The sequence below is a fragment of the Rattus rattus genome, chromosome 7 (genome assembly GCF_011064425.1).
Source record: "Rattus rattus isolate New Zealand chromosome 7, Rrattus_CSIRO_v1, whole genome shotgun sequence".
NCBI classification, from domain to species: domain Eukaryota; kingdom Metazoa; phylum Chordata; class Mammalia; order Rodentia; family Muridae; genus Rattus; species Rattus rattus.
The window spans coordinates 13424186-13448293 of NC_046160.1; the positions used below are offsets into that span (position 1 = coordinate 13424186).

General features: G+C 41.2%; 1 protein-coding gene across 5 annotated transcripts in view; it reads right to left on the reverse strand.

The window, feature by feature from the left end:
• The window catches only part of Rmdn2 (regulator of microtubule dynamics 2), a 57057-nt gene extending 33999 nt beyond the window's left edge, over positions 1-23058 (reverse strand). For 2 of the 5 annotated variants that reach the window (XM_032908850.1, XM_032908847.1), the window contains exons 1-2: positions 22856-23046; positions 16777-17247 (exon numbers count right to left, since the gene is read on the reverse strand). In XM_032908850.1, the coding sequence (XP_032764741.1) occupies positions 16777-17231 (455 nt within the window). In that variant the 5' untranslated portion in view covers positions 17232-17247; positions 22856-23046. Of the gene's footprint in view, positions 1-10250; positions 11184-16776; positions 17248-22855 lie in introns of all 5 variants that reach the window. The other 3 variants (XM_032908851.1, XM_032908848.1, XM_032908849.1) reach the window with 3 other exon arrangements.
• Between the last annotated feature and the right edge of the window lie 1050 nt (positions 23059-24108).

Sequence of the window (24108 nt, forward strand, 5' to 3'; positions counted from 1 at the left end):
ATAAAAATGGAAGAAAATTGCTTCAATGTACTAAAGATTACATCTGAGACATGCAGTGGTACCATGCCCAGTGATGTAAGATTGAGAACTTTTCCTTTAGACCAGTTAGTGAGGATGAGACCGCCTGCTTTCACAAGTTCAGTTCAATGTCACTCTGTTGCCCAGAGCAATTAGGCAAGATGAAGAAATAAAAGGTATTGAAATGGAAACAAAATCCAATAAAACACACACACACACACACACACACACACACACACACACACACAAGAAGCATGGACACACATACACACAAGTACATATGCACATGCACACGTATCATAATATACATATATACATATGCTCACACACATGCACATATGCATATACAAGGGCACACACAAACACACAGGCATGGACCCTAGAATCTAATAAACAGTAAACAAGATTCAGTGGGCCTATGCATTGGTAATGATCTATATAAAAGGTAAACAGTAAAAACTGATTCTATTTCTAACAACATTTCAAAGAATAAAATAAAGATTTAGCAGTTTAATGACTTCTGTCTTAAGAGTTTGATCTGCTCTATTTCTGACTTAGGCTTGTTCCCTCCTCCTTAGGTAACCTCACTCATAAGAAGTCATCACATTTGATTTGCATGAAGCACCATGATTCCAAACTCTAGACTCCTCCTGCCTTAGCTTTCCAAGTAGCTGGAATTATAGGAATGAACTACTGCTGGTGAAACACAAATTCATACAGATATTATGCAAATCCGTTTGAAGGCTCCTCAAATTAAAGTTAGAACTGCTGTGTAACACAGCTACTCTACTGCTAGTCATACACCAAGACCATAGTGTTGGAGAAAGAACAGCATCATTAATAAGTAATGGTGGGAAAACTGTATTTCTACATGCAAAAGAATAGTTGTGATGACATGTCCTTTGCTGCTAGAGCGATGACCAGCAGTTAAGATGATCATCTTGCTATCTGATCATGAGGTCCAAAGTTCTGATGTCGGCACCCATCTAACAAGCTAGGTTTCATACACAAAGAAACTGGTAAATACATATTTAAAATACTGTATCCTGAGATCCTTAATCAGCATCATAGTCAAAAAATAACACCAAAACATACCAAAGACCTAATTGCAAAACTAAACTATATAACACTTAGAAGGAAACATAAGACAATAGCATCATGCCAGTGAATTAATAATTTCCTGGTTACAATACCCAAACACAACTAGGAAAGTAAAGATTCAACTCAGATATGTGGAGGAAATATTTGTGACTCATATCTCTGATAAGGGTTTAATATCCCCAATACACAAGAAACTCCTAAAAGAGCAACAATAACAGAATGGATAATCTGATTTTTTTAAAGAACAAGGGATTTGAATAAACTTTCTTCAAAGAAAATCACATCAAAAGGTGATCAAACTCAAATGAAATATCACTTACACCCATTAAACAAAACAAAACTAATAGATGATGACAAATCAAGGAAATAAAAAAATCCCATGCCTTTCTGGTATGAATGCAAAATTAGTGCGGATATTGCAGAAAACACTAAAATAGTTCCTTAAAATATTAAAAATCAGCTGTGCTCAGAGCTGGGACTGTTCCACAGCTCTTGGACCCAAAACCTGCCAGCAGAGAACTGGTCTGCCAGGAGAACTCTCACTCCAAAAATCACAGGCTCATAGGCTCACAGGCCCACAGGAGGGATAAGCTACATTTGGACAGCAAGACCAACTAACATCAGAGATAACCAGAAGGCAAGAGGCAACCACAACAACCTAAGCAACAGAAACCAAGGCTACTTGGCATCATCAGAACCCAGTTCTCCCACCAAAGCAAATACTGGATATCCCAACACACCAGAAAACAAGATTTGGACTTAAAATCACATCTTATGACAATGATAAAGGACTTAAGAAGGACATAAATAATTCCCTTAAAGAAATACAAGAGAACGCAGGTAAACACGTAGAAGCCCATAGAAAGGAAACACAAAAATCCCTTAAAGAATTACAGGAAAACACAACCAAACAAGTGAAGAAATTGAACAAAACCATCCAGGATCTAAAAATAGAAATAGAAACAATAAAGAAATCACAAAGGGAGACAACCCTGGAGATAGAAAACCTAGGAAAGAGATCAGGAGTCATAGACACAAGCATCTCCAACAGAATACAAGAGATAGAAGAGAGAACTTCAGGGGCAGAAGATACCATAGAAAAAACATTGACACGATAGTCAAAGAAAAATGCAAAATGCAAAAAGCTCCTAACCCAAAATGTCCAGGAAATCCAGGACACAATGGGAAGGCCAAATCTAAGAATAATAGGTATAGAAGAGAGTGAAGACTCCCAACTTAAAGGGGCAGTAAATATCTTTAACAAAATTATAGAAGAAAACTTCCCTAACCTAAAGAAAGAGATGACTATGAACATATAAGAAGCTTACAGAACTCCAAACAGATTGGACTAGAAATGAAATTCCTCCAGTCAAATAATGGTCAAAACACTAAATACACAAAACAAAAAAAGGATATTAAAAGCAATAAGGGAAAAAAGTCAAGTAACATATAAAGGCAGACCTATTAGAATTACATGGGATTTAGCTCAGTGGTAGAGCTCTTGCCTAGTAAGCGCAAGGCCCTGGGTTCGGTCCCCAGCTCCGAAAAAAAGAAAAAAAAAAAGAGTTTAGAATTACACCAGACTTCTCAACAGAGACTGTGAAAGCTAGAAGATCTGGACAGATGTCATACAGACCCTAAGAGAACATAAATGCCAGCCCAGGCTATTAGATCCAGCAAATCTCTCAATTACTATAGATGGAGAAATCAAGATATTCCATGACAAAACCAAATTTACCCAATATTTTTCCCCAAATCCAGCCCTACAAAGGATAATAGATAGAAAATTCCAATACAAGGAGAGAAACTACACCCTAGAAAAAGCAAGAAAGTAATCTTCTTGCAAAAAACTTAAAAGAAGAGAGCCACACAAATATAATTGTCTCTAACAACACAACAGGAAAAAAATCACTATTACTTAATATATGTTAACATCAATGGACTCAATTCCCAAATAAAAAGACATAGATGAACAGACTCAATGCACATTTTGCTGCATGCAAGAAACACACCTCAGTGACAAAGACAGACACTACCTACAAGTAAAAGGCTGGGAAAAAATTTTCCAAGCAAATGATTCCAAGAAATAAGCTGGAGTAGCCATTCTAATATTGAATAAAATCAACTTTCAACAAAAAGTTTTTGAAAAAGATAAGGAAGGACACTTCATACTCATCAAAGGAAAAATACAGCAAGATGAACTCTTAGTCCTGAATATGTATGCAAGAGCCCCTACATTCATAAATGAGACCTTACTAAAGCTCAAAGCACACATTGCACCTCACCCAATAATATTGGGAGACTTCAACACCCAACTCTCATCAATAAACAGATCATGGAAACAGACACTAAACAGACACAGAGAAGCTAACAGAAGTATGAACCAAATGGATTTAACAGACATCTATAGAAAATTTCATCCTAAAAGAAAAGAATATATCCTCTTCTCAGCACCTCCTGGTACCTTCTCAAAAATTGACCATATAATTGGTCACAAAACAGGCCTCAGTAGATAGATATAAGGAGATTGAAATAATCCCCTGCATTCTATCAGATCACCATGGTCTAAGATTGGTCTTCAATAAGAACAAAAATGACAGAAAGCCCACATACTCTTAGATGCTGAACAATGCTCTCTACTCAATGACAACTTGGTGAAAGAAGAAATAAAGAAAAAAATGAAAAACTTTTTAGAATTTAATGAAAATGAAGGCACAACATATCCAAACTTATGGGATACAAGGAAAGCAGTGCTAAGAGGAAATCTCACACCTCTGAATGCCTCCAAAAAGAAATTGGAGAGAGCATACACTAAGAGCTTGGCAGCACAGCTGAAAGCTCTAGAACAAAAAGAAACAAATTCATCCAAGAGGAGTAGATGGCAGGAAATAAACTCAGAGCTGATATCAACCAAGAAGAAACAAAAAGAACTATACACATAATCAACAAAGCCAGGAGCTGGTTCTTTGAGAAGTCAACAAGATAGATAAACCCTTAGCCAGCCTAACCAGAGGGCACAGAGACAGTATCCAAACTAAAAAAAATCAGAAACGAAAAGGGAATCATAACAACAGAAACTGAGGAAATTCAAAAAACCATCAGATTCTACTACAAAAGCCTATATTCAACAAAACTTGAAAATATAGAGGAAATTTAGAGAAATATAGAGACAATTTTCTAGGCAGATACCAGGTACCAAAGTTAAATCAGGGTCAGATAAATCATCTAAACAGTCCAATAACCCCTAAAGAAACAGAAGCAGTCATTGAAACTCTCCCAAACAAGAAAAGCCCAGGACCAGATGGGTTTAGTACAGCATTCTATCAGACCTTCAAAGAAGACCTAATACCAATACTGTTCAAACTATTCCACAAAATAGTAACAGAAGGAATACTAACCAATATGTTCTTTGAAGCCACAAGTATGCTTATACCTAAACCACACAAAGACCCTACAAAGAAAGAGAACTCAGACCAATTTTTCTTGTGAATATAGATGCAAAAATACTCAATAAAATTCTCGCAAACTGAATCCAAGAACATATCAAAATGATTGTTCACCATGAGCAAGTAGGCTTCATCTTAGGGATACAAGGATGGTTCAACAAAGAAAATCCACCAATGTAATCCATTATATAAACAAACTCAAGGTAAAAGCCACATAATCATCTCATTAGATGCTGGGAAAGCATTTGACAAAATTCAACACCCCTTCATGATAAAGGTCTTGGAAAGATCAGGAATTCAAGGCCCACACCTAAACATAGTAAGAGCCATATACAGCAAACCAGTCGCTAACATTAAACTAAATGGAGAAAAACTTGAAGCAATCCCACTAAAATCAGGGACTAGACAAGGCTGCCCACTCTCTACCTACTTATTCAATATAGTACTTGAAGTCCTAGCCAGAGCAATTAGACAACAAAAAAGAGGTCGAAGGGATACAAATTGGAAAGGAAGAATTCAAAATATCACTATTTGCAGATGATATGATGGTATACTTATGTGAGCGCAAAAATTCCATCAAGAACTCATACAACTGATAAACAACTTCAGCAAAGTGGCTGGATATAAAATTAATTCAAACAAATCAGTAGCCTTTCTTTACTTAAAGGATAAATGGGCTGAGAAAGAAATTAGGGAAATGATACCCTTCACAACAGTCACAAATAATATAAAATACCTCAGTGTGACTCTAACCAAGGAAATTAAAGATCTGAATGACAAGAACTTCAAGTATCTGAAGAAAGAAATCAAAAATCTCAGAAGACGGAAAGGTCTCCCATGCTCATGGATTGGCAGGATTAATATAGTAAAAATTGCCATCTTGCTGAAAGCAACTTACAGATTCACCAATCCCAATCAAAATTCCAATTCAATTCTTCATAGAATCAGAAAGAGCAATTTGCAGATTCATTTGGAAAAGCAAAAAAGCCCAAGATAGTGAAAACTATTCTCAACATTAAAAAGAACTTCTGGGGGAATCACCATCCCTGACCTTAAGCTGTATTAGAGAGCAATCATGATAAAAAAAAAAATAAAACTGCATGGTCTTGGTACAAAGACAGGCAGGTAGATCAGTGGGATAGAATTGAAGACCCAGGAATGAACCCACACATCTATGGTCTCTTGATCTTTGACAAAGTGGTTAAAACTATCCAATGGGGGGGGGGTCATTTTCAACAAATGCTGCTGGTTCAATTAGAGGTCAGCATTTAGAAGAATGTAAATCGACCCATTCTTATCTCCTTGCACAAAGATCAAGTCCAAGTGCATCAAAGACCTCCTCATAAAACCAGATACACTCAAACTAATAGAAGAAAAAGGGGGGAAGAGCCTCGAACACATAGGCACAGGGGAAAGTTTCCTGAACAGAACACCAATAACTTATGCTCTAAGATAAATAATAGACAAATGGGATCTCATAAAAATGCAAAGCTTCTGTAAGGCAAAGGACACTGTCATTAGGACAAAACGGCAACCAACAGATTGGGAAAATATCTTTACCAATCCTCCATCCAATAGAGGGCTAATATCTAATATATACAAAGAAATCAAGAAGTTAAACTCCAGAGAATCAAATAATCCTATTAGAAATGGGATACAGGGCTAAAGAAAGAATTCTCAACTGAGGAATCCTGAATGGCTGAGAAATACCTAATGAAGTGTTCAAGATCCTTAGTCATCAGGGAAATGCAAATCAAAACAACCCTGAAATACCACCTCACACCAAACAGAGGTTAAGATCAAAAACTCAGAGGACAACAAGTGCTGGCGAGGATGTGGAGAAAGAGGAACACTCCTCCATTGTTGGTGGGATTGCAGACTGGTACAACCACTCTGGAAATCAGTCTGGAGGTTCCTCAGAAAATTGGACATTGCACTACCTGAGGACCCAGCTATACCACTCCTGGGCATATACCCAAAAGATGCTCCAACATATAACAAGACACATGCTCTACTGTGTTCATAGCAGCCTTATTTATTATAGCCGAAGCTGGAAAGAACCCAGATGCCCTTCAACAGAGGAATGGATACAGAAAATGTGTTACATTTACACAATGCAGTACTACTCAGCTTTTAAAAACAATGACTACGTGAAATTCTTAGGCAAATGGGTGGAACTAGAAAATATCATCCTGAGTGAGGTAACCCAATCACAAAAGAACACACATGGTATGTACTCACAGATAAATGGATATTAGCCCAGAAGCTTGTTATTCCAAGGAATAAGGAAAAAAAAATCACAGATCATATGAAATCCAAGAAGAAGGAAGACCAAAATGTGGATGCTTCATTTCTTCTTAGAAGGGAGAACAAAATACTCATGGGAGGAAATACAGGGACAAATGGAGCAGGGACTGAGGAAAAGGTCATCCAGAGGCTGCCCCTCCTGGGAATCCATCCCATATGCTGCCACCAAAACCAGTCACTACGGCTGAGGTCAGGAAATGTTTGCTGAGTGTCTCCTGAGAGGCTCTGCCAGAGCCCTGCTGACATAGATAAGAATGGTTTCAGTTAACTATTGGACTGAACAAGGGGACTCTAAGGGAGGAGTTAGAGAAAGGACTAAGGGAGCTGAAGGGGTTTGCAACCCCATAGGAAGAACAACAATATCAACCAACCAGACCCCTCCCCCCCCACACACACACCCAGAGCTCCCAGGGACTAAACCACCAACCAATGAGTACACATGGAGGGACCCATGACTCCAGCCACATATTTGGCAGAGGACAGCATTGTCCAGCATCAATAGGAGGAAAAGCCCTTGGTCCTGTGAAGGTTTGCTTCCCCAATGTAGGGTAATGCCAGGGCATTGAGGTTGGAGTAGGTGGGTAGAAGTGGGAGCATCCTCATAGAAGGAGGGGGAAGGGGGATGACATTTGAAATGTAAATACATAAAATATCCAAGAAAAGTAAAATTTTTAAAAAATTAAAAATTAGATTTCACTAGGGTCTACACATTTGGTATAGACTCAAAAACAATTTAAAGTAACGTCTTGTCACACGCCCTGGACATATGACAAAGAAATCATTCTGGAACTGAGCTGGAAGCTTCCGATGGCCTGACTATCCCTCAAATTACTGGGAAGTGCTATACAGATGCTGGTAGACAAGTGCCATTCATAATTTTACACTGCTATGAACTCTTCAGTGCAATTGGCAAGATCTACCCACTAGTGCAATAATGACGGTAACTCTGTTAGGAAGTTAACCAACCAGCTTTCTAACTGGATTTGAAGCCTGCTCCACGGGAGGGAAGTCACATCTGGTACTATAAAGCCAGCCAAAAGCCCATGGTTGGGAAGGTCACAGTCCCTAGTGAGGAGGCTACTATTGTCATTTTGCTAACTGGATATGACATGGCTGTCAAACTACCCTCTGAATAACCATGTTTATGTCAATGGTTAGTGGTATTGTCAGCTTTGATCGTTTTGCAGAGGGCAGCAGCAACTTCAGAGACTCACAGCTGTTAAGAGTGTTGAGAATTAGTGATTGCTGACTGCTCATCAGTGAGCAGGGTGTCTGTATTATACCCTGCAATGTTCTGGAAATCTCACAAAAGGGGTTGAAAGAACGTTAGAGCTGAAGGTGGGCTGTACGGGGTAGAATTCTGACTGTCAGGCATGGCATGCTAGTGTACTCTCAAATTTACAGAAGCTATACAAGACCTATACCAGACCTGTGTCTGTACTGTGTGCCTGCCAATATCCTGTCACAGAGTAGGGAGGGGTTCTTGAGAACCTGTCCCTCTCTGAGAATCTATATAGTGTTAATGTTTCCTTCAGTGGGGTAGCCACTGGTACTGTGTCCATACTGCCGGAAAGAAATCTTCCTCATTTTCCTATACTAACCATGACGAAACTGACTGGGTCATTAGAATAAAAGAACATGAAATAGACTTGGGGAACTAGCTGAGAAAAAGGAATCAGAGAGATGAGAGGGAAATGAGAAGGTAAGGGTATAGGGTTGAAATACTCTGTGTACATATATAAAAGTGTCTCGATGAAACCCATTATTATGTATAATTGATATATGCTAATAAGATATTAAAAACTAGCATCTCAAAGAGGCATTCGCACCCATGTTCACAGTAGAGTTAAACACAGAAGCCAAAGTTATCCATCTGTAGATGAATGACTAGGTAAGATGTGACTCACACATAAAATGGGATGTTCTTCAGCCTTATGAAATAAGAAATGTTTTGATATATGCTACACAAACCTTTGGCAACATAATTCCAAGTGAAATGAGACAGTTGGAAGAGACAAATACTAACAATTCTACTTATGCGAGCCAGTCAAAACCGCAGACGGTTAAAGGCTAGTGGACAGGGAAACGGGGAAGAAAGAACTAGAGAGTTATTCCTTATTAGCTATAAAGCTTCAGTTTTCCAATCTGAAGAGAGCTGTGGAATGAAGGTGGTGTCAGCTCTGTGACAGTGTGGATACTTAATGTTTCTGAACTGCACACCTCAAAATACTTATAATGATGCCCTTCACGTTCTTTGCAAGTAATAAATTTAAAATTAAAAAGAATTTTAATATTTAAGATGAATAGAAAGCCTTGTATGTAAAAATAACATTACAGCCCAATGATGGGAATTAGGGTTTCATTTTAATATGATAAGCAACTGAAAATAACAGAAGTATCCTTTTATGAACAAAGTCTAATTACACTGAAATAAGTGCTTTTTAGTTGCTTACATTGTCTCTCCATCTTTTTTTTGAGAGTACTTATATAACTTTTGCCTACTGGAAAAGATTAAGAAAAATATTTTTTAAATATAGTTTTGAGAGGCCAATTATATATACTTTTTATTTGATTTCATGATTCCTTAACATACCAGATTTGTGCACATATAGGTATATAATTAAGTTATTAAGCAACATTTCTGGGTTATGGGCTATTGAGATGACTTGATAGATAAAGGCATTGGCCACCAAGCCTGACAACATGAATTTGATATCTGGAACCTACATGGTAGAGAGAACTATATCCTAGAGGTTGACGTCTGGCCTCCCCACACACACCATGGCATGCACCACATATGGATCCCCCAAATGAATAAATGTAACTTAAAAATCCAGGTTCTAAATAATCTACATTTCCCATTACATCGCTGTTTACTTCTTGTGTTAATGAAAACTCTGTCCATGTGTCTGAGTGGGAAATATGATGAGTAATCAGTGATACAAATGAAAATATATGAGCCAATCACAGTAACTATCGATTACATATATTCTATTACAATTTCTAGTGATCGGGAAGAAAGGAGGCACTGGTCTCTAAGGATGTATTACATTAAGGTAATTTACACAGAAAAAACTTGGTGTAATTTTTAGACCACAATATTTTATGATAATCACTTAGAAATTCAGGACTAGCCAACCTTTGAAACAGGAAATCATCTTTGGCATCTACATTCTAATAATGTCTACAAACTTTCAAAAGCAAACTATGACATCTAAACCCGCCATATAGAGATCTCTTCCCCATACTGTAGCAGAGCTGTGTAAAAACAGGTTTCAAGAGAATTGAATACTAGTTTCTATCGTCTTTGGAGAGTGATTGCTGGGGAATTTTCCAATTTGAGATGCCCTTCTCAGAGAAAGGAAAATCTGAGGTGACCTTATTTCAGCCATTTCAATCGGCGAAGGTATATCTTCATCTAGAGGTAAGGTAGCAAAGCTTTCTTCTCCATAGGAGCCCGAGTGAACGTCAACAGTTAAGCTATTGACAGTTTGGTACAGTGAAGAAAGTTCATCATGGAGGAGGCTGGTAGAAGCTCTATTCTGAGACAGATGCTGCTCCAAGCCAGCTGCAGAGTGATTTCTACTCTGACTCTGAGACCTGTGATGAAGGGCATCTTCCAGATCCTTATTTGGTTGGCCATGTTCTTGACTCTCAGCAACAGATACATTTACTTGACTGGAAGAAGAAATGACGGTTGGAAGAGAAAAGAGCGACGTCGTTAGACTTGGTGGGTAAGACGTTCTGTCAACAGTCCAGTGGCCTGAGGAAATGGGTTTTGTTTCCAGACTTGGAAAGCATCTACTGCCATGTACGGGATCAGAGAAGCTTATACGTTTTTGAGTATCCGTATTAGTTGACCTTCTAGGAAAGCCTTGAAGTTCATTTGCATGAGACAGGTTCAGACTACCTTGTGGGTTATCACAGCTAATGCTACCCCTGTGACAGGAAACTATACTCAGCTTGCGGGATGAAAAAGATTTTCGAGATTTAACGAGAGTAAAGTGATCCGAGGAGTTCGTGGTACTGGAAGTTACGTCTTCCTGAGAATCAAAGTTAACTCTGCTTTGCTGTCGCTTGCTCTTTCGGAATTTCTGCAGTAGAGTGTGTCTTCCTTTACACGGAAGTAAGTCATTAGCCACACTTGAGGAAGAGACTTTTCTACCCATTTTACATGTTGAAGAAGGACGACATGTTATGAGACCCAGAGCCACTTTTGGTTGTAAAGTACGAGAGCTTTCGTGATACACGTTCTGTGGAGTAACTTGATGTTCGCTATTTGGTTGGAAACACCGGTTCTTTTTCCAGCAGCTAGAAAGAAGGGGGGCCAAATGGAGAAGAAAAAGCAAACAAGGAGCTGAATGGAGACCTAGCAACCTTTCTAAAGAACAGTATCTACCGTACCAATGGGAAACAACGGTAATTAGAAAATGGTGTGGCTAAGCTTAATGGCCACACAGGGGTCTCCAAAAGAATGCAAAGGAAGGTTATCTCCTTACAAGAGCCCGCCCACTCCGCTGAAGCTCAGGGGTTGGGAAAGTGAAAGAATTACGGAAGTAGGCAGAAAGACAAAGAAAGAGAAACATAAAGTGACATCAGGCATAACCGGTGCCCAGAGAGTTAAAACCTCTCTCTCTCTGTCTCTGTCTCTGTCTCTCTCTCTGTCTCTCCCTCCCTCCCCACCTCCCCCCTCTCTTCCCCTACACACACAGACACACCACAGTATCTCTCTGAGACTATTAAACTTCCATTTTAAGGGAATTAACTAAAACAAACCTATATTCCACTGACTAATTGCATTTTAACATGTCTGCCATAGATGAAGCAAAAATCTCTCTGGGTTAGGAAGATGCTTCGACTAAACCCACAGATCTGCAGCTACTGTGGGAACTAAAGGCATCACTACCCGGGCTTTTTGGATACTTTCAACACTTTTTGGCACGCAAGACGTGACACGCGTGAAGTGCGTCTTGCTTTACTTTGCTTGTCTTTAAGGCATACCTTAAGCATTTTCCCATACTGAATTTAATCCAGAGTAAGTCTTTCCCTTCTAGGCCATCATTCATAAGACGTAAAATGCCCTGTGTAGGTGGAACAGGTCAGAAGACTGAATACTTAGGCTGCGCGTGGAGCTGCCATGGTAACAGCACAGAATGGAAGGACAGAGACTCTAGAACCTGCTGGCTTTGCTTTGGAGTAAAACCATTCTGTGGCCCCCCTTTCTGAAGAGCTGCAGGGTCTATGGCTATGGAATGTGTATTCTGATTTCATTATGTTCAAGGAGTCAGCTGACAGATTAAGAGCCGAAAATGCAGTTAAGTGAAGGAGACAATAGGATTTCTTCCAGTTCTTTCCTCGGGACGGCCTCTCGCCAGCAATCTTCTACATCCCTGGTCTCCTACTCCTCCCTTCTCCACTTGAATGTTCTTTGCCCGATGCCTTTACATCCAGTGAAGTGGTAAAGTGACTCTTAAAGAACTTGTACTGAAGATAGACGAACCAGGGAGGGGACATTTAAAAAGCAGCACCTGCTTTTACAAAACACGTTTTTTGAGTCACAGCCATGGACTTACTGTCGGCAGCCATTTTCACAATCAGGTAAAGCTGGGTAGATGAGGCAGACCCTGGATCTCTTCACTCCCTAAGTCTTTGTGGAAAAGAAACCTCCTGACCCCCTTCTAGTGCATTTGATACACTTGCCCCCCCCCCATGGTGCTGGGGATATAATCCGCAGGCTTGCAGCTAGGCAGGTGCCTCACAAACTCCAAGCTGCACCCTCAGAGCTGCTCCCTTCTAACTGATGAAACACCGATAGTTTACAGAACTCACCACAGACTAGACAGGGTGTGGAGCATCGTCCTGTATCATCTCGATTAAGACGTAAAACAGCAGGACACATATTATTTACCACATTTTAATTAAAATAGTTTTGTTTGTTGCTACTGAATGTCTGTCTGGGGTTGGGGTGTGGATACCATGTCATCCCGGCATGTAGGTGGAGGTCACAGGACCGCCTCAGGGGGTTGGTTGTCTCTTAAGTTGGGCTCCAGGGGTCGGGCACAGGTGGTCAGGCTTGTGTGGCAAAGGCCTTACCCTCTGAGCCATTTCACTGGCTCACTTTAAGGACAGAATTCAGGGTTGGGAAACTGGCATCATGTATGCAGGTAAGAAGGAGCCATGATGCATGCTTGTGTCCGCTGGACGAAAGCACAGGGCCTCACTGCTGCTCTTGAGAGCTTCCTGTCCCTTGGCTCCTCAGTCCTCTGCTGGTTTGCTCCGGGCTGGTCTCACCTGAGGACACACTTGTCCCAGCAGCTCTCAGTGTCCTGTGCTTCCATCCATCCCAGCAGCACTGGCCCCAGAGGCCGTGCGTGCAGCGCTTCTCTGCCCACACTGCACATTGCTTTATTAACAACACCCATTCCTACAGAATCCGGGCTTGGCAAGCATTCTGCTGGGATGCTCACCATGGGAAGAGCGTCTCTGCTCTGCAGCAGCCTCCTTTCACAGCTGCAGGTGAGTCAGTGTTCGCATGGGTGACACCTTCAGTCTCTCGGCAAGTCCTTGTCTTTGCCAGGTGGGTCAAGCGAGCACCTAATTACACGGGGTGCTAAGCACTGGGAATGCTTTGTGTGCTCCTTCACCTTTGGGGCCTCTCGTGTTAAAATGCCTGAGAGCATTCCTCTTCAGCATCCTGCTTCATCTTAAAGGAAAGTGGTTGAAGTTACGGGACTGATTTGTTCTCAGTTGTGTGTCCAGAGTTCAGACAGTGCCTGGCATGGAGTAGACACAGTCAGTGAATAAGAGGGACTTCAGCTGTGTTCTGTTTCTCTTTCCTAGCCCTTCCCCTCTCCTTCTCTTTCACTCCCCTCCCCATCACGAAAGGGAAGATCTATTTGCAAACAAAAAAATGTGTGGCAACCTGCTCATTGTAACTAAGGTTCAGGGGAATACAAATTTGAAAATTCACATTTCATCTTCATAGTTTTGACTACAGTTTAAAGTACAATACTCCTAAGTATTAATACAGAACAGTAAGCATTCTCAGAGTCACAGGTTTGTGAATGGGGTGTAAAGACTTTTTAATATACATTTAGTCAATGCACATAGTCTCTAGGTCAGCACTTTAAACCCATGCTTTACATTATCTCAGGAATTATAAGGGTATTCAGTGAAGCATTGTTTATAGGAGCAAGCAAATGACGATCCAAATATTCACCAATAACAGAGACTTTTATCCCATCGATGGGACGCAGGGCCACATTTCAAAAGAAACATGCTTACAAGCATCAAAAGGGGAAAGCCTCAAAACAGAGAAAAATTAATGCATAAACAGCTACAAAAACCAATGCATCACAAAATGTCATTTCTGTAAATTTTAGGAAGAAAATCCCAGTTATTCCTTGTGTATAGGAACCCAAGCATCCAGAGGAGACAGGGAAAGTGTCAAAGAGTGCATGCAGATTAAGACAAGGGGCGTCTCCTAAAGGAAGGATCTCACGTTGTTAATAGATCTGAAAAAAAATCATTTTCTAACTATAACAACTTTGAGGGATACAAAATCATCATTACAATTAGAGTCTGTTTGCCTGGAAGCCTAGACCTGAATTTCAACACCAAACTGACCTGACAGAAGTCAACAAACATAAGACAGAAATGTCAAAAACAACAACAACAACAAGAACAACATCAATAGCAACAACAACATCAACAGCAGCACACTCCCACCCCCACAAAGGCAAGGCCTGTTTTTCAGCTCACAGAGATCAAAGTTGAAGGAGTCGCCAGTAAACTCTGGCAAAGCTCGCACCAGTCAGAGGCTGGGCTTCTCTGTCAGCATAGTTCATTTTGTTATTCCTGAGTCAGCACAGTCTAAAGGTTGGTATATGCCTGTACTTAACAGTCTTCTCCTGGGGACTCTGAAATATTTGTGGTGGCTAAAGAGTCCCCTGTGGGAAGCTGGTTGAGATCAGGCAAGTTCCAAAGGGAGAAAGCCTAGGGACCTCCCTAGGTGACTAACTTACAGATATTTATCTAAAGAAACAGGATACCTCTTTTCGTATCTCATTAAAAATTAATTAAATTAAAATATGATTTTGGGGGGGGGCTTAAAAACTGTTCTAAAGCAGAGCTTGATAGGAAAGGCTTCTTCCCATTTATTTAGTCTAGTGCATTTACTAGTCTAGTCTGTTACTAGGACTGCGTTACACATATCCTTGTATGTTATTGCTAACAAAAACAACCATGATCAAGCAAGAGGAAGTACGGTTTCAGTGCCGGTGTCTTAAAAGTTTTGGTACATCCATACCAGCTATGTCACTCATAGTCTTCATAAATCTGCTTCTCTTTCTAGAATGTTAGCATTTCCTGAGCAAGCAGGCTTAAATCCATCGAGACAGGGTTTTAGGAATATAGGCCACTCACCGCTTTAACCCGTTTGCACTCCTATACCAGCTTTCAGGTCCCCTCCCAGGCTCCAGCTCCAAAGTGTCCTGTCTGTGAGGGGACCGCTCAGACCTCCAGCAGCATTCCCAATGAGAGACTGCCACAGGTTTCCATGTAGGCAGGGTAAGCACCCCAGACCTCTCAGCGATGCCCCACGTTGTGGTTGGTTTCTGTTCACAGCTAGAGTACTAAGCGGTTCCTGCCTATCCTCATGAAAATTCCCAGGGCTCTGTTCTGATTTACCTTTTCCGATATATCTTAAATGCTCTCTAAACATCCCACTTGCCTATTTTAAAACTAGTTCTGGACATTTTGCTACTGTGCAGGAACACCAAGTTCTTAGACATGATGACTGAATCTATTATCTGTGGCTTTTCCCTACCACAAAACTTCAGGGTCACTCCCCCAGCATACGAAAGGATGCGTACCAATCCTGCACTGAGCACTGTCGTCTGACACTTGACCAGCAAGTTACACCATCCCTACTCTTTGTCTTCTCCCTTCAGATGCCATCTCTCATGTCCACAGAAAGTGTGCGATCACCCGTCCAGCTAAGAAACTCTCATTGGTCCCTACTCTGAGAAGGCACAGAGGTAGATGTCGTGAAGAAAACAAGGTCCCTACTCTCCTATCCCTTTCAGTACAGAGCCTCAACAACAAACAACCCTGGCTATTTTGTTCTTAAAAGTCCCTGCCCAGGGCCAGTGTTGTAAAGCCGTGGAGCATTTGTTTCCAGACTAAGAGAGTGTCTGTTCTTAGTGCTAGGAATCAGGATATTAACCCATGTAGCGCTGAAACAGAACCGCGCCTATATCCTCTAATCCCTCTCGACAGGCAATAAAATTCAGTGGCTCCTACTTCCAAGCGGTACCTTTAAGTACATGAAATAAAACTATAATTACAATGAGTTAAAATTAAAAGTGCCGTTCCCCAGGCGTGCTGTCCACATTTGGAGTGTGTAAGAGTTTACACACTGGCTAGTGGCTACAAACCCGGGTGCAGCCAACGTCTAACACCACAGGAAGTTCAAGTGAGCCACACTGGTCCAGGACATTTGTACATGCAAGTCACAGAGTACTCATATTATACGATAGGTTACCTGTCTTGTCAAACAATGATGTCGTCCCAACTCTGACATGATGCTGCTAGATATTTATAGTCACCAAATTATAAAATAAGTTATCTATTCTGGAGAACAATGACTGTCTTTCTCAGCAGGATGTCATTATGTACACATGTATGTGTATGTGTAAATATGCTATATATATTACAAAGAAATATATAATTTAATTAATATACTATAATAAATATAATTATATTATATATATATGGAAATATGGACCGCAAACATTCCTTTCATTTCCTTTCACTAGCAGAGCAAATGACAGTGAACATCTATTTATGGAACGGTAATAGTGTGAGTGGTCATCAGTTTGCGGGAAACATTAAGGCCACTTACCCTCCTTCACTTTCTGCCTCCTCTGAACTATTGCTTGTAGCTGGACGTTGGACTGTCGTCGTCGTCTTCTTTTTTCTAGCTCTGTGCTGAGGACTGACCTGATGAACTGTTACCCTCACTCCAAGTTCATCTTGTATACATTCCTCCAGCTTTGGAATCGTCTCTTTAAGGAATTTAATCTCCTCCTTCAGTTCCTCCACATTGGTCAGTAACTCGTTTAACTTCTCCAGGATCTGGAGCTGCCCCCTTTGAAAGACCACTGATGTTCCTTGTTCACTGTAGCTTTTATCTTGCAAAGTGAGTGAATCGGATTTCTTACCCAGAGAAAGAAACTTGGGGAAAATCATTGTTGTCCTGGGCTTAAGGATCTTGTGGTACCATAGGACCAGCAAGCTGATCCCAGCAGTTCCCGCCATGATGCCAAGGAGCAGTTCTTTGTGCGTGGAATGGGGCATTTCTTGGCTTTTATTTCTAAAATTAAAAAAGTAAGAATGTAAATGAATTTTGTTTCTCTGTCCAGGAAAAAAAATCAATTCTTTTTCAATCAATAAAAGATAACCCTTTGTCATTAAAAAAAATACGACAAATCACAAGCCAGATCGCACTATGAATAAAAGTGCCATTTTAACTCCCACCTCAAGAGAAATATTTGCTTAGAGCTATTACTGAAGTCTACTTTAATATAGACTTTAATTCTGATTTTATTATTTTTCTATAGTCAACTTGAAGCATGCTCTTTAGTTAGTTATACTATAAAGGGCTTGAGAAATAGAAGCAAACGTATCGTCAGCTTGGAAAAATTTTTTAAGAATTCAAGATGTCCTTGTTTTCTCCACTATTTTGTGTGCAATTAACATGTGAGCTTTCATGGTCTTAGTTTATTATTAAAGGTAAGAGGAGGCTCTTCCTTACCTTGTAAGTACATAAACATACTTACAACTTCCCAAACTTGGTTTCACTTCAATTTCCTCTATTCGATGTATGTATTTGTGTTAACGTTTGCTAGTAACCTGGTTGAAATAGCTGTAAGCTATCCACCGTAGGAACGGATTATCAAAGCACTGCTATCTATAACCCCGATCAGACAGAAAGAAATACTTCCTGCAGGGACTCCTGGAGCTCAGTGGGAAGTAACTTCTAGAGTCTGGAGGAAGAAAAAAGAAAAGAGGACAGACATACAGGTAGGCAGTCTCACTCGACTGAATGGATAACTTTTGGGTCCACAGGAACTGAAGTATATAGAAGTTATGTGCCAGTATATAGAAGGTAAGAGAAGGATGTTCGGGAAATACACCGTCAGGTTCTAGGGATGGGAAAGAATAACTTCACGGGAATAGCAACCACATGGAAGGTATCAGTTAAACTGGTCCCAAGGGTCACATGGTACTGTGACACTTTCAAGATGCCAAGAAGGCTGACAGACTATGCAGGCGTTCAGCAGGGAGTTCAAAAGGTAGGGAGGCTGAAGGAACCTTGGAGTTAAAGCTGTTTAGACAGTGTCCAAAATAGATTAAAAATTTAAAAATAAGCCTCCAAACTATTAAAGTGATTCACAAGTGATTTATGTGTCAGAGGTAAAAGTGTCTAATAAAATGAAGAATTCAACAATGTACAACAAGAATGGCCCATACCTGGCAAGAATTTATCGGACTTGCACAGAAGCAGGAGAATGCCAGAGACAATCTAGTCAGCAAGCAAAGGCCTTAAAACAATTAGTTAAAACCACTTGCCACTTATTGTGAATAAAGTAAAATATGGCCACCATGGTAAAGATACACAGGATGAGGGGAGAAAAAGGAAGTTTTAAGCCATACTGTTTGGAATTTCTAGACATGGAAAATAAGATACCTGAAACAGGGCTTTCTGAAGTGAAACTGACAGCAATGAAAACACCGCGGAAGGACCAGGAGCAGTGGATGGGAAGACACAGCAGTAAAAGTTACCTGATGCAGCACTGTGGGGAGAACCTAACGAGCATGACAGTGGGACAGGAGCTTAGAGTGGGAAAAGGTGAGCAAACGATCCCTTACTTAGTCGAGCACAGTAAGAAACCCAAGTGGACTATTATTCTGCTGACAATGATGGGGGCGGGAGGGGGGAAGAGAGCCAGAAGGAGGAGGGAAGAGTGGGAAGAGGGGAGAAGGAGAAGGCTCACCTGACTTAAGTCTCAGGAGCCACTTAAACAGGAACACGATGGAGTGGCAGCGTCTTTAAAATGCTGGGGTTGTGTGGGTGGGGCACCTATCAACTGGAATGTCTATACCCCGTGAATATCTGTCGACATTAAAGGTTAAAACAAAAGAAGTGGGCTTTTCGTTGTTTAGCAAAAGCCGAGACTATTATTACCAAGTGACAAGTGCTAAGAGAGATGCTGAGGAAGTTCCTCAAGCAGAACAGTAGCCGTGAACGTGCATGGCGGGCACCACGCACCAGCGGTGACATGTATGGGCAGAGATAAAATCGGCATTCTCATTTTAGAGTTTACTTGTGAAATAGCTGCAATTGAGGCAGAGTGGCAGCAACACACCCTAGGTTTCTAATACGCCTAGAAAGCAAGAGGCAGAGTCCAAAGAAAGGAATGGCAAACTATAAAGGTATAGATAAACACGTGTGTGTGTGTGCGTGTATGTGTGTGTGTGTTGGCGTGGGGTGGGTGTATAAAAATGGAATGATAAAACGGAATGATAAAGATATTCACTTACCAAAGGAAGGCATGCTGGCCTGAGGGATGGCTAAATACAAAACAAGTAGGAGAAAAGATGCCGATTATATAGAAAAATGGTTCCCAAAAGGTCAAGAAAAGCATTACTTTTCCAATATGGAAGTTTAATTAAAAAGCAAAGTTGGTAAAGTAGAAGAAACAGTAGAAAATGATACAGATCCAAATAAGAGGACAAAGGAGATGGTCTCTAGAGCACGAGCACAAGGCTGACCTTTAGCCGGAACACAAACCACTCTTTGACAGGAATGAAAGAAAAGGCAGATTACGTTAGCAGAGACTCAGGTTAAGTGGGTGAGTGTAGGAGCTTACGAAAGTTCCTTTTGATTGTTTCTTGTACCGAACAGCCAGGCTTGAAAGCTGGGGCTGAAATACTAGGTGGACACAAATCCTGAATTAGGTCGTACACCTGAACTCTTGCATCCCACGGCTAGCGCCCTATTATTCTATGCATTCTTAGCCAGGCATTATTGTTTCCTGTATACTACATGGCCAGCTAAACATAGTAATCTAAATGACCTATGCAAGGGGGCTACAGAAAGAGAGCAGCAGGAATCTAGTTCCAAGAGCTGCTTAAAGGAATGTCTTTGCAGAATCCTACTGTAGTTGAGATGGTAAAGGCACTTGCTATCAAGTTCAACTACCCAAGTTCAATCCTCATTCCCCCACGGCTGAAGGAAAAAAGGCAATTCCTGCAAGTTGTACTATTGCACACGCACGCACGCACGCATGCATAGAGTAAAGTAAATAAAAGTAAAAAACAAAATTAGATTCTTAAGATTCTTATAATATTATAAGAATGGACATATTTGAATGTTCCACCTCATTAAAAAAAAGTCAGAAATTACCTCAGATTTTGATGACTGTTATCTCTAAGAGACTGATTTAAAATTACTCTCTTAAACCAATTCCAGAGAGGACCCTGGTGCTTAATCTAGCCTGTCTGATGGAAGAGCATTTGCTAGGTTTTTCTTTCTTTTTCTTTTTCTCTTTTAAACTTAAATATCCTCTGGACTAATCGATATATTTGGGAACTATGCATCTAACCAGTCGCTCCCCCCCACTCATCCAGGGAACACATCGAGAGCAGAATCTAATGCATTTGTAGCAGATGAGGTTGCGATGGCTCCATCAACATTATACTCTACCATAAAACTAAGTTACCTTGACAGATTACCACAAAAAGCAATAGAAATAAAAAGGCACCACACACTATGACACACATCTTATTACAGGCCAATCATGCAGCAAACTTGATCATCTCGAGGCTGGTTTTTGTTTCTGTCTTTTATTGATTAATACAAATACTAGGGCTGGGAACAGTTCGAAAGCACAGCTCTTGCTTGGCATATATCAGACCCAGCATTGGATCCCCACAACACTCATTCTCTACCCCTCTACTCTCTACTCCCAGCCCCATTCCGCCCTTGATGAAGAATGCCCACACGCCCATCTTGAAGGCTACCATAAGGAATTTTCCTATGCTGATTAGTTTTGGTCCAGTCCTACCAGGCAACCTTGAGCGTTACATTATGAAACACACACACACACACACACACACACACACACACACACACACACACAATCTGAAAGCTTTTTTTCATTTAACAAGTAAATAAACAAGTGAAAATCTGACCAGGAGAAAGACTTTATCCCCAAGACAGAACCAGGTTTAAACACATGAGAAACAGCCAAACTTTTACCTTTCTTTGGATTCTACACTGGCTGCAAATGATCTCTTTGAAGTAGTTCAAAACAGTAGCGCCATTATTATATTTCAGACAAACTGCTGTCATTTACCCAGACAGTTATGGGATTAAAGAAGTGAGAAAGGTTGCCCCTGGCTTCCTGTTTCCTAAATCCTAGAGACATTTAGCCAGCCGCATGCGGAATCAGAAAACAGGAAGCAAGGACACACAGGGACTGCTGACAGAGCAGAGATGGTAAGAGGTGAAATGAGACATCAAAACTACGAAAATTAACAGAGAACTAGACTCATTACGAATGGCATTAAAAAAAATCTCACCACTAGAAACATGTAGGTCAGAGTGTTTGAATTTATGCTACAATGTGCTTTTATGCCAGTGAATTGAAAAATAACACTGAATAAAAATAGTAAGGTACCACCAAGAAGTAAATCGGTGTGTGCTTTTGTGCCTATAACCTGAAATATGACACTGAGGAAAAGGAGGACGACAAAAGTTGGAAATAAGAATCTGCTTGCCTACAGTGTAATTTAAAAGGTTGTATAAAATTTCTTACGTTGTTTTTATACTTTTGCTTATAGGATACTCTTGTACTGAGTACAGATAAGGCTATTAAAATTTACAGAGCAGACTTTAGAACTCACTTTAAGGTGCAAAAGTTTGCATTTCAGATGCAAAACATTATCACTTCCAGTTGTAAATCACTTAAGATGGAAAGCGATAGTTATGTTTGTATAAGTTACCTTAAATTAATATGGCACACAGCCAAAGGTTATTAGCAGAAAGTCACCTTATAGTAAGACAATGAAATTTTGACTTCCAAGAAAACTAGGACATGAAATGCTTTTAAAAGAAAAATTTGCGTTCATGTCGTAGTTTTCATCTCTGGATGTTAATGTTCTTAAAGTTAACAAGAATGTTTAGAATGTGCTCCTAAAAAACATTCATATGAATTATCAGCTGGTCCTTGGAATAAGGGGAAGGTATAAAGTGCTATAACTCAAAAACCAGAGAGGAAGGAAAACTACCACGCGGGTCAAGACACATTATGCTTTACAAACCAGCTCTAAATTTCGAGTTCCCAAAAGAAATGTTCTGAGTTCTGGGGGCGGGGGGGGGGCGCGGATGGGGGTGGGGTGGGAGTTGGGGGGTTAGTGTATGCAGCGAGGCAGAAAACCCAGTATTTTCCCACTGAATTCTAACACTCGGATTTCATCAGATTTTCATGAGTTTCCTCGTCTATAATTTAAACTCGGAACCTCTTAGTATTCAGCTTATTTGCAAACGTTAGTAGTTATGTTAGTCTAGTTTCCATGTTTGCATAAAACAGGCAGCTAATACAATTGTTTTAGTGTGGGTAGCACGCAAAGAGAACAAGGTTGGCGCGAGGCTGAGGCAGGCGCAGAGGCGCGGGGGACCGCTCCGGTGGTCTCCTGGGCTCAGGGGGTCACGAAGCCACCTCTCCAGGGCGCAGGCTCCTGCAGGACTGCGCCAGCACAGCCGGCGGTCCCCGGGTCACCAGGCGTCAGGCCTCGAACCGGAAGTGAAGCAGCGGCCGGAAGTGCCGCTGCCTTCTTCCCCACGCCCCCCGCCGTCGGGTCCCGGCGATCCGGCCCAGCCCGCCCAGGTTCCCCTTCCTCGGCTAGGTACGCACCCGGGGTCGTTGCGCGGGCTTCTTTGTGGCTGGAGCCAGGTTATCGGGGCCCACGGGCGAGCGAACGAACAGGGAGAGCATAGGCGAGTGAACCCTGCAGCCCGCGGGTCCCAAGGTCCGTCGCGGCGGCCTTCTCGTCTGACCTAGATAGCGGAGGCGCCGGGGGAGGAGCCGCTAGCGGCCAGGGGCTCCCGCCTCCTCCCGCCGGCACTTCCCGGCCCGGGGCTGCGGGCCTGCTTTTCTCGTCCGCCCGCGGCTCAGAGGCAACCGTCCCCCTCCACCCGGTGCATCCGCTGGCTCATCACCGCCACCGATGGCTTCCAAGTCCTCCCTTCTCCCTTAGCTAACATCCGTCTATGGCACAACTTTTAACCTTCCGTCAGTCAACCGTAGACATCTTGCACTATTTTCTGGTTTTCCTGACTTCAGCTCACTTTGATTTTCTATGAGCAAAATTCTCAGTCTCTTTGTCCCCTGCTCTTTCGAGCTGCGTTTAGTTCAGAGGACTGTCGTTGAAGGTTTGCCCATCTTCACATTCTGCAGATCATATAATGACAATTCTGTCAAACTTTTAAAAACTGTTCACAAGTCCGTCTGTATAGCTCTCACTTGGAGCATGGTTGGTAAAATTTTTGACTTGTTGAGAACAGTCTTAATTACTAAAGCCCCCACCGATCTACTGAATAGAATTAAAAATGGATGCATTCCTGTTTGTAAAAACACAAGAACCAACTCGCTATAAAAAGAATCAGGGTTGACAGAGTGTACAATATACTATTATCTACTGAAGGGAATTGGAGAATTTTACAATTTTACATTATACAAATTTTATTTTATTTTTTTAGTGTGAAATCAAGTTCTTTAAAACCTAGCTGCTGACATTTTATTAAAAGAACGGCTTGCTGGAGGCTTGGCTCTAGTTAAGAGAGAGTACTGCTCTTGCAGAGGTCAGCACACCCTCATAGGGCTGGTCTTCACCAGTCATTATCCTCTGTAGACAAACCACCCCATCTTCTCTCCATAAGCAGTGTTCTTTTCATACGGAAACTATTCTTGCCACTTGCGTAAGGCAAATCCACGGACTTTGATCTCTTACCTTGAGAGGCTATTCGACACGCTCCTTGTCCCTAAGGATTCATTCACGCATTAAGACTCGTATGAAAGGATAAAGAGTTTAAGGGAATATAAAACTCCTTCTGTTGTCTTTCTGCATACTTCTGGTGCCTACTACATAATTACTGCCTGCCTGTGCC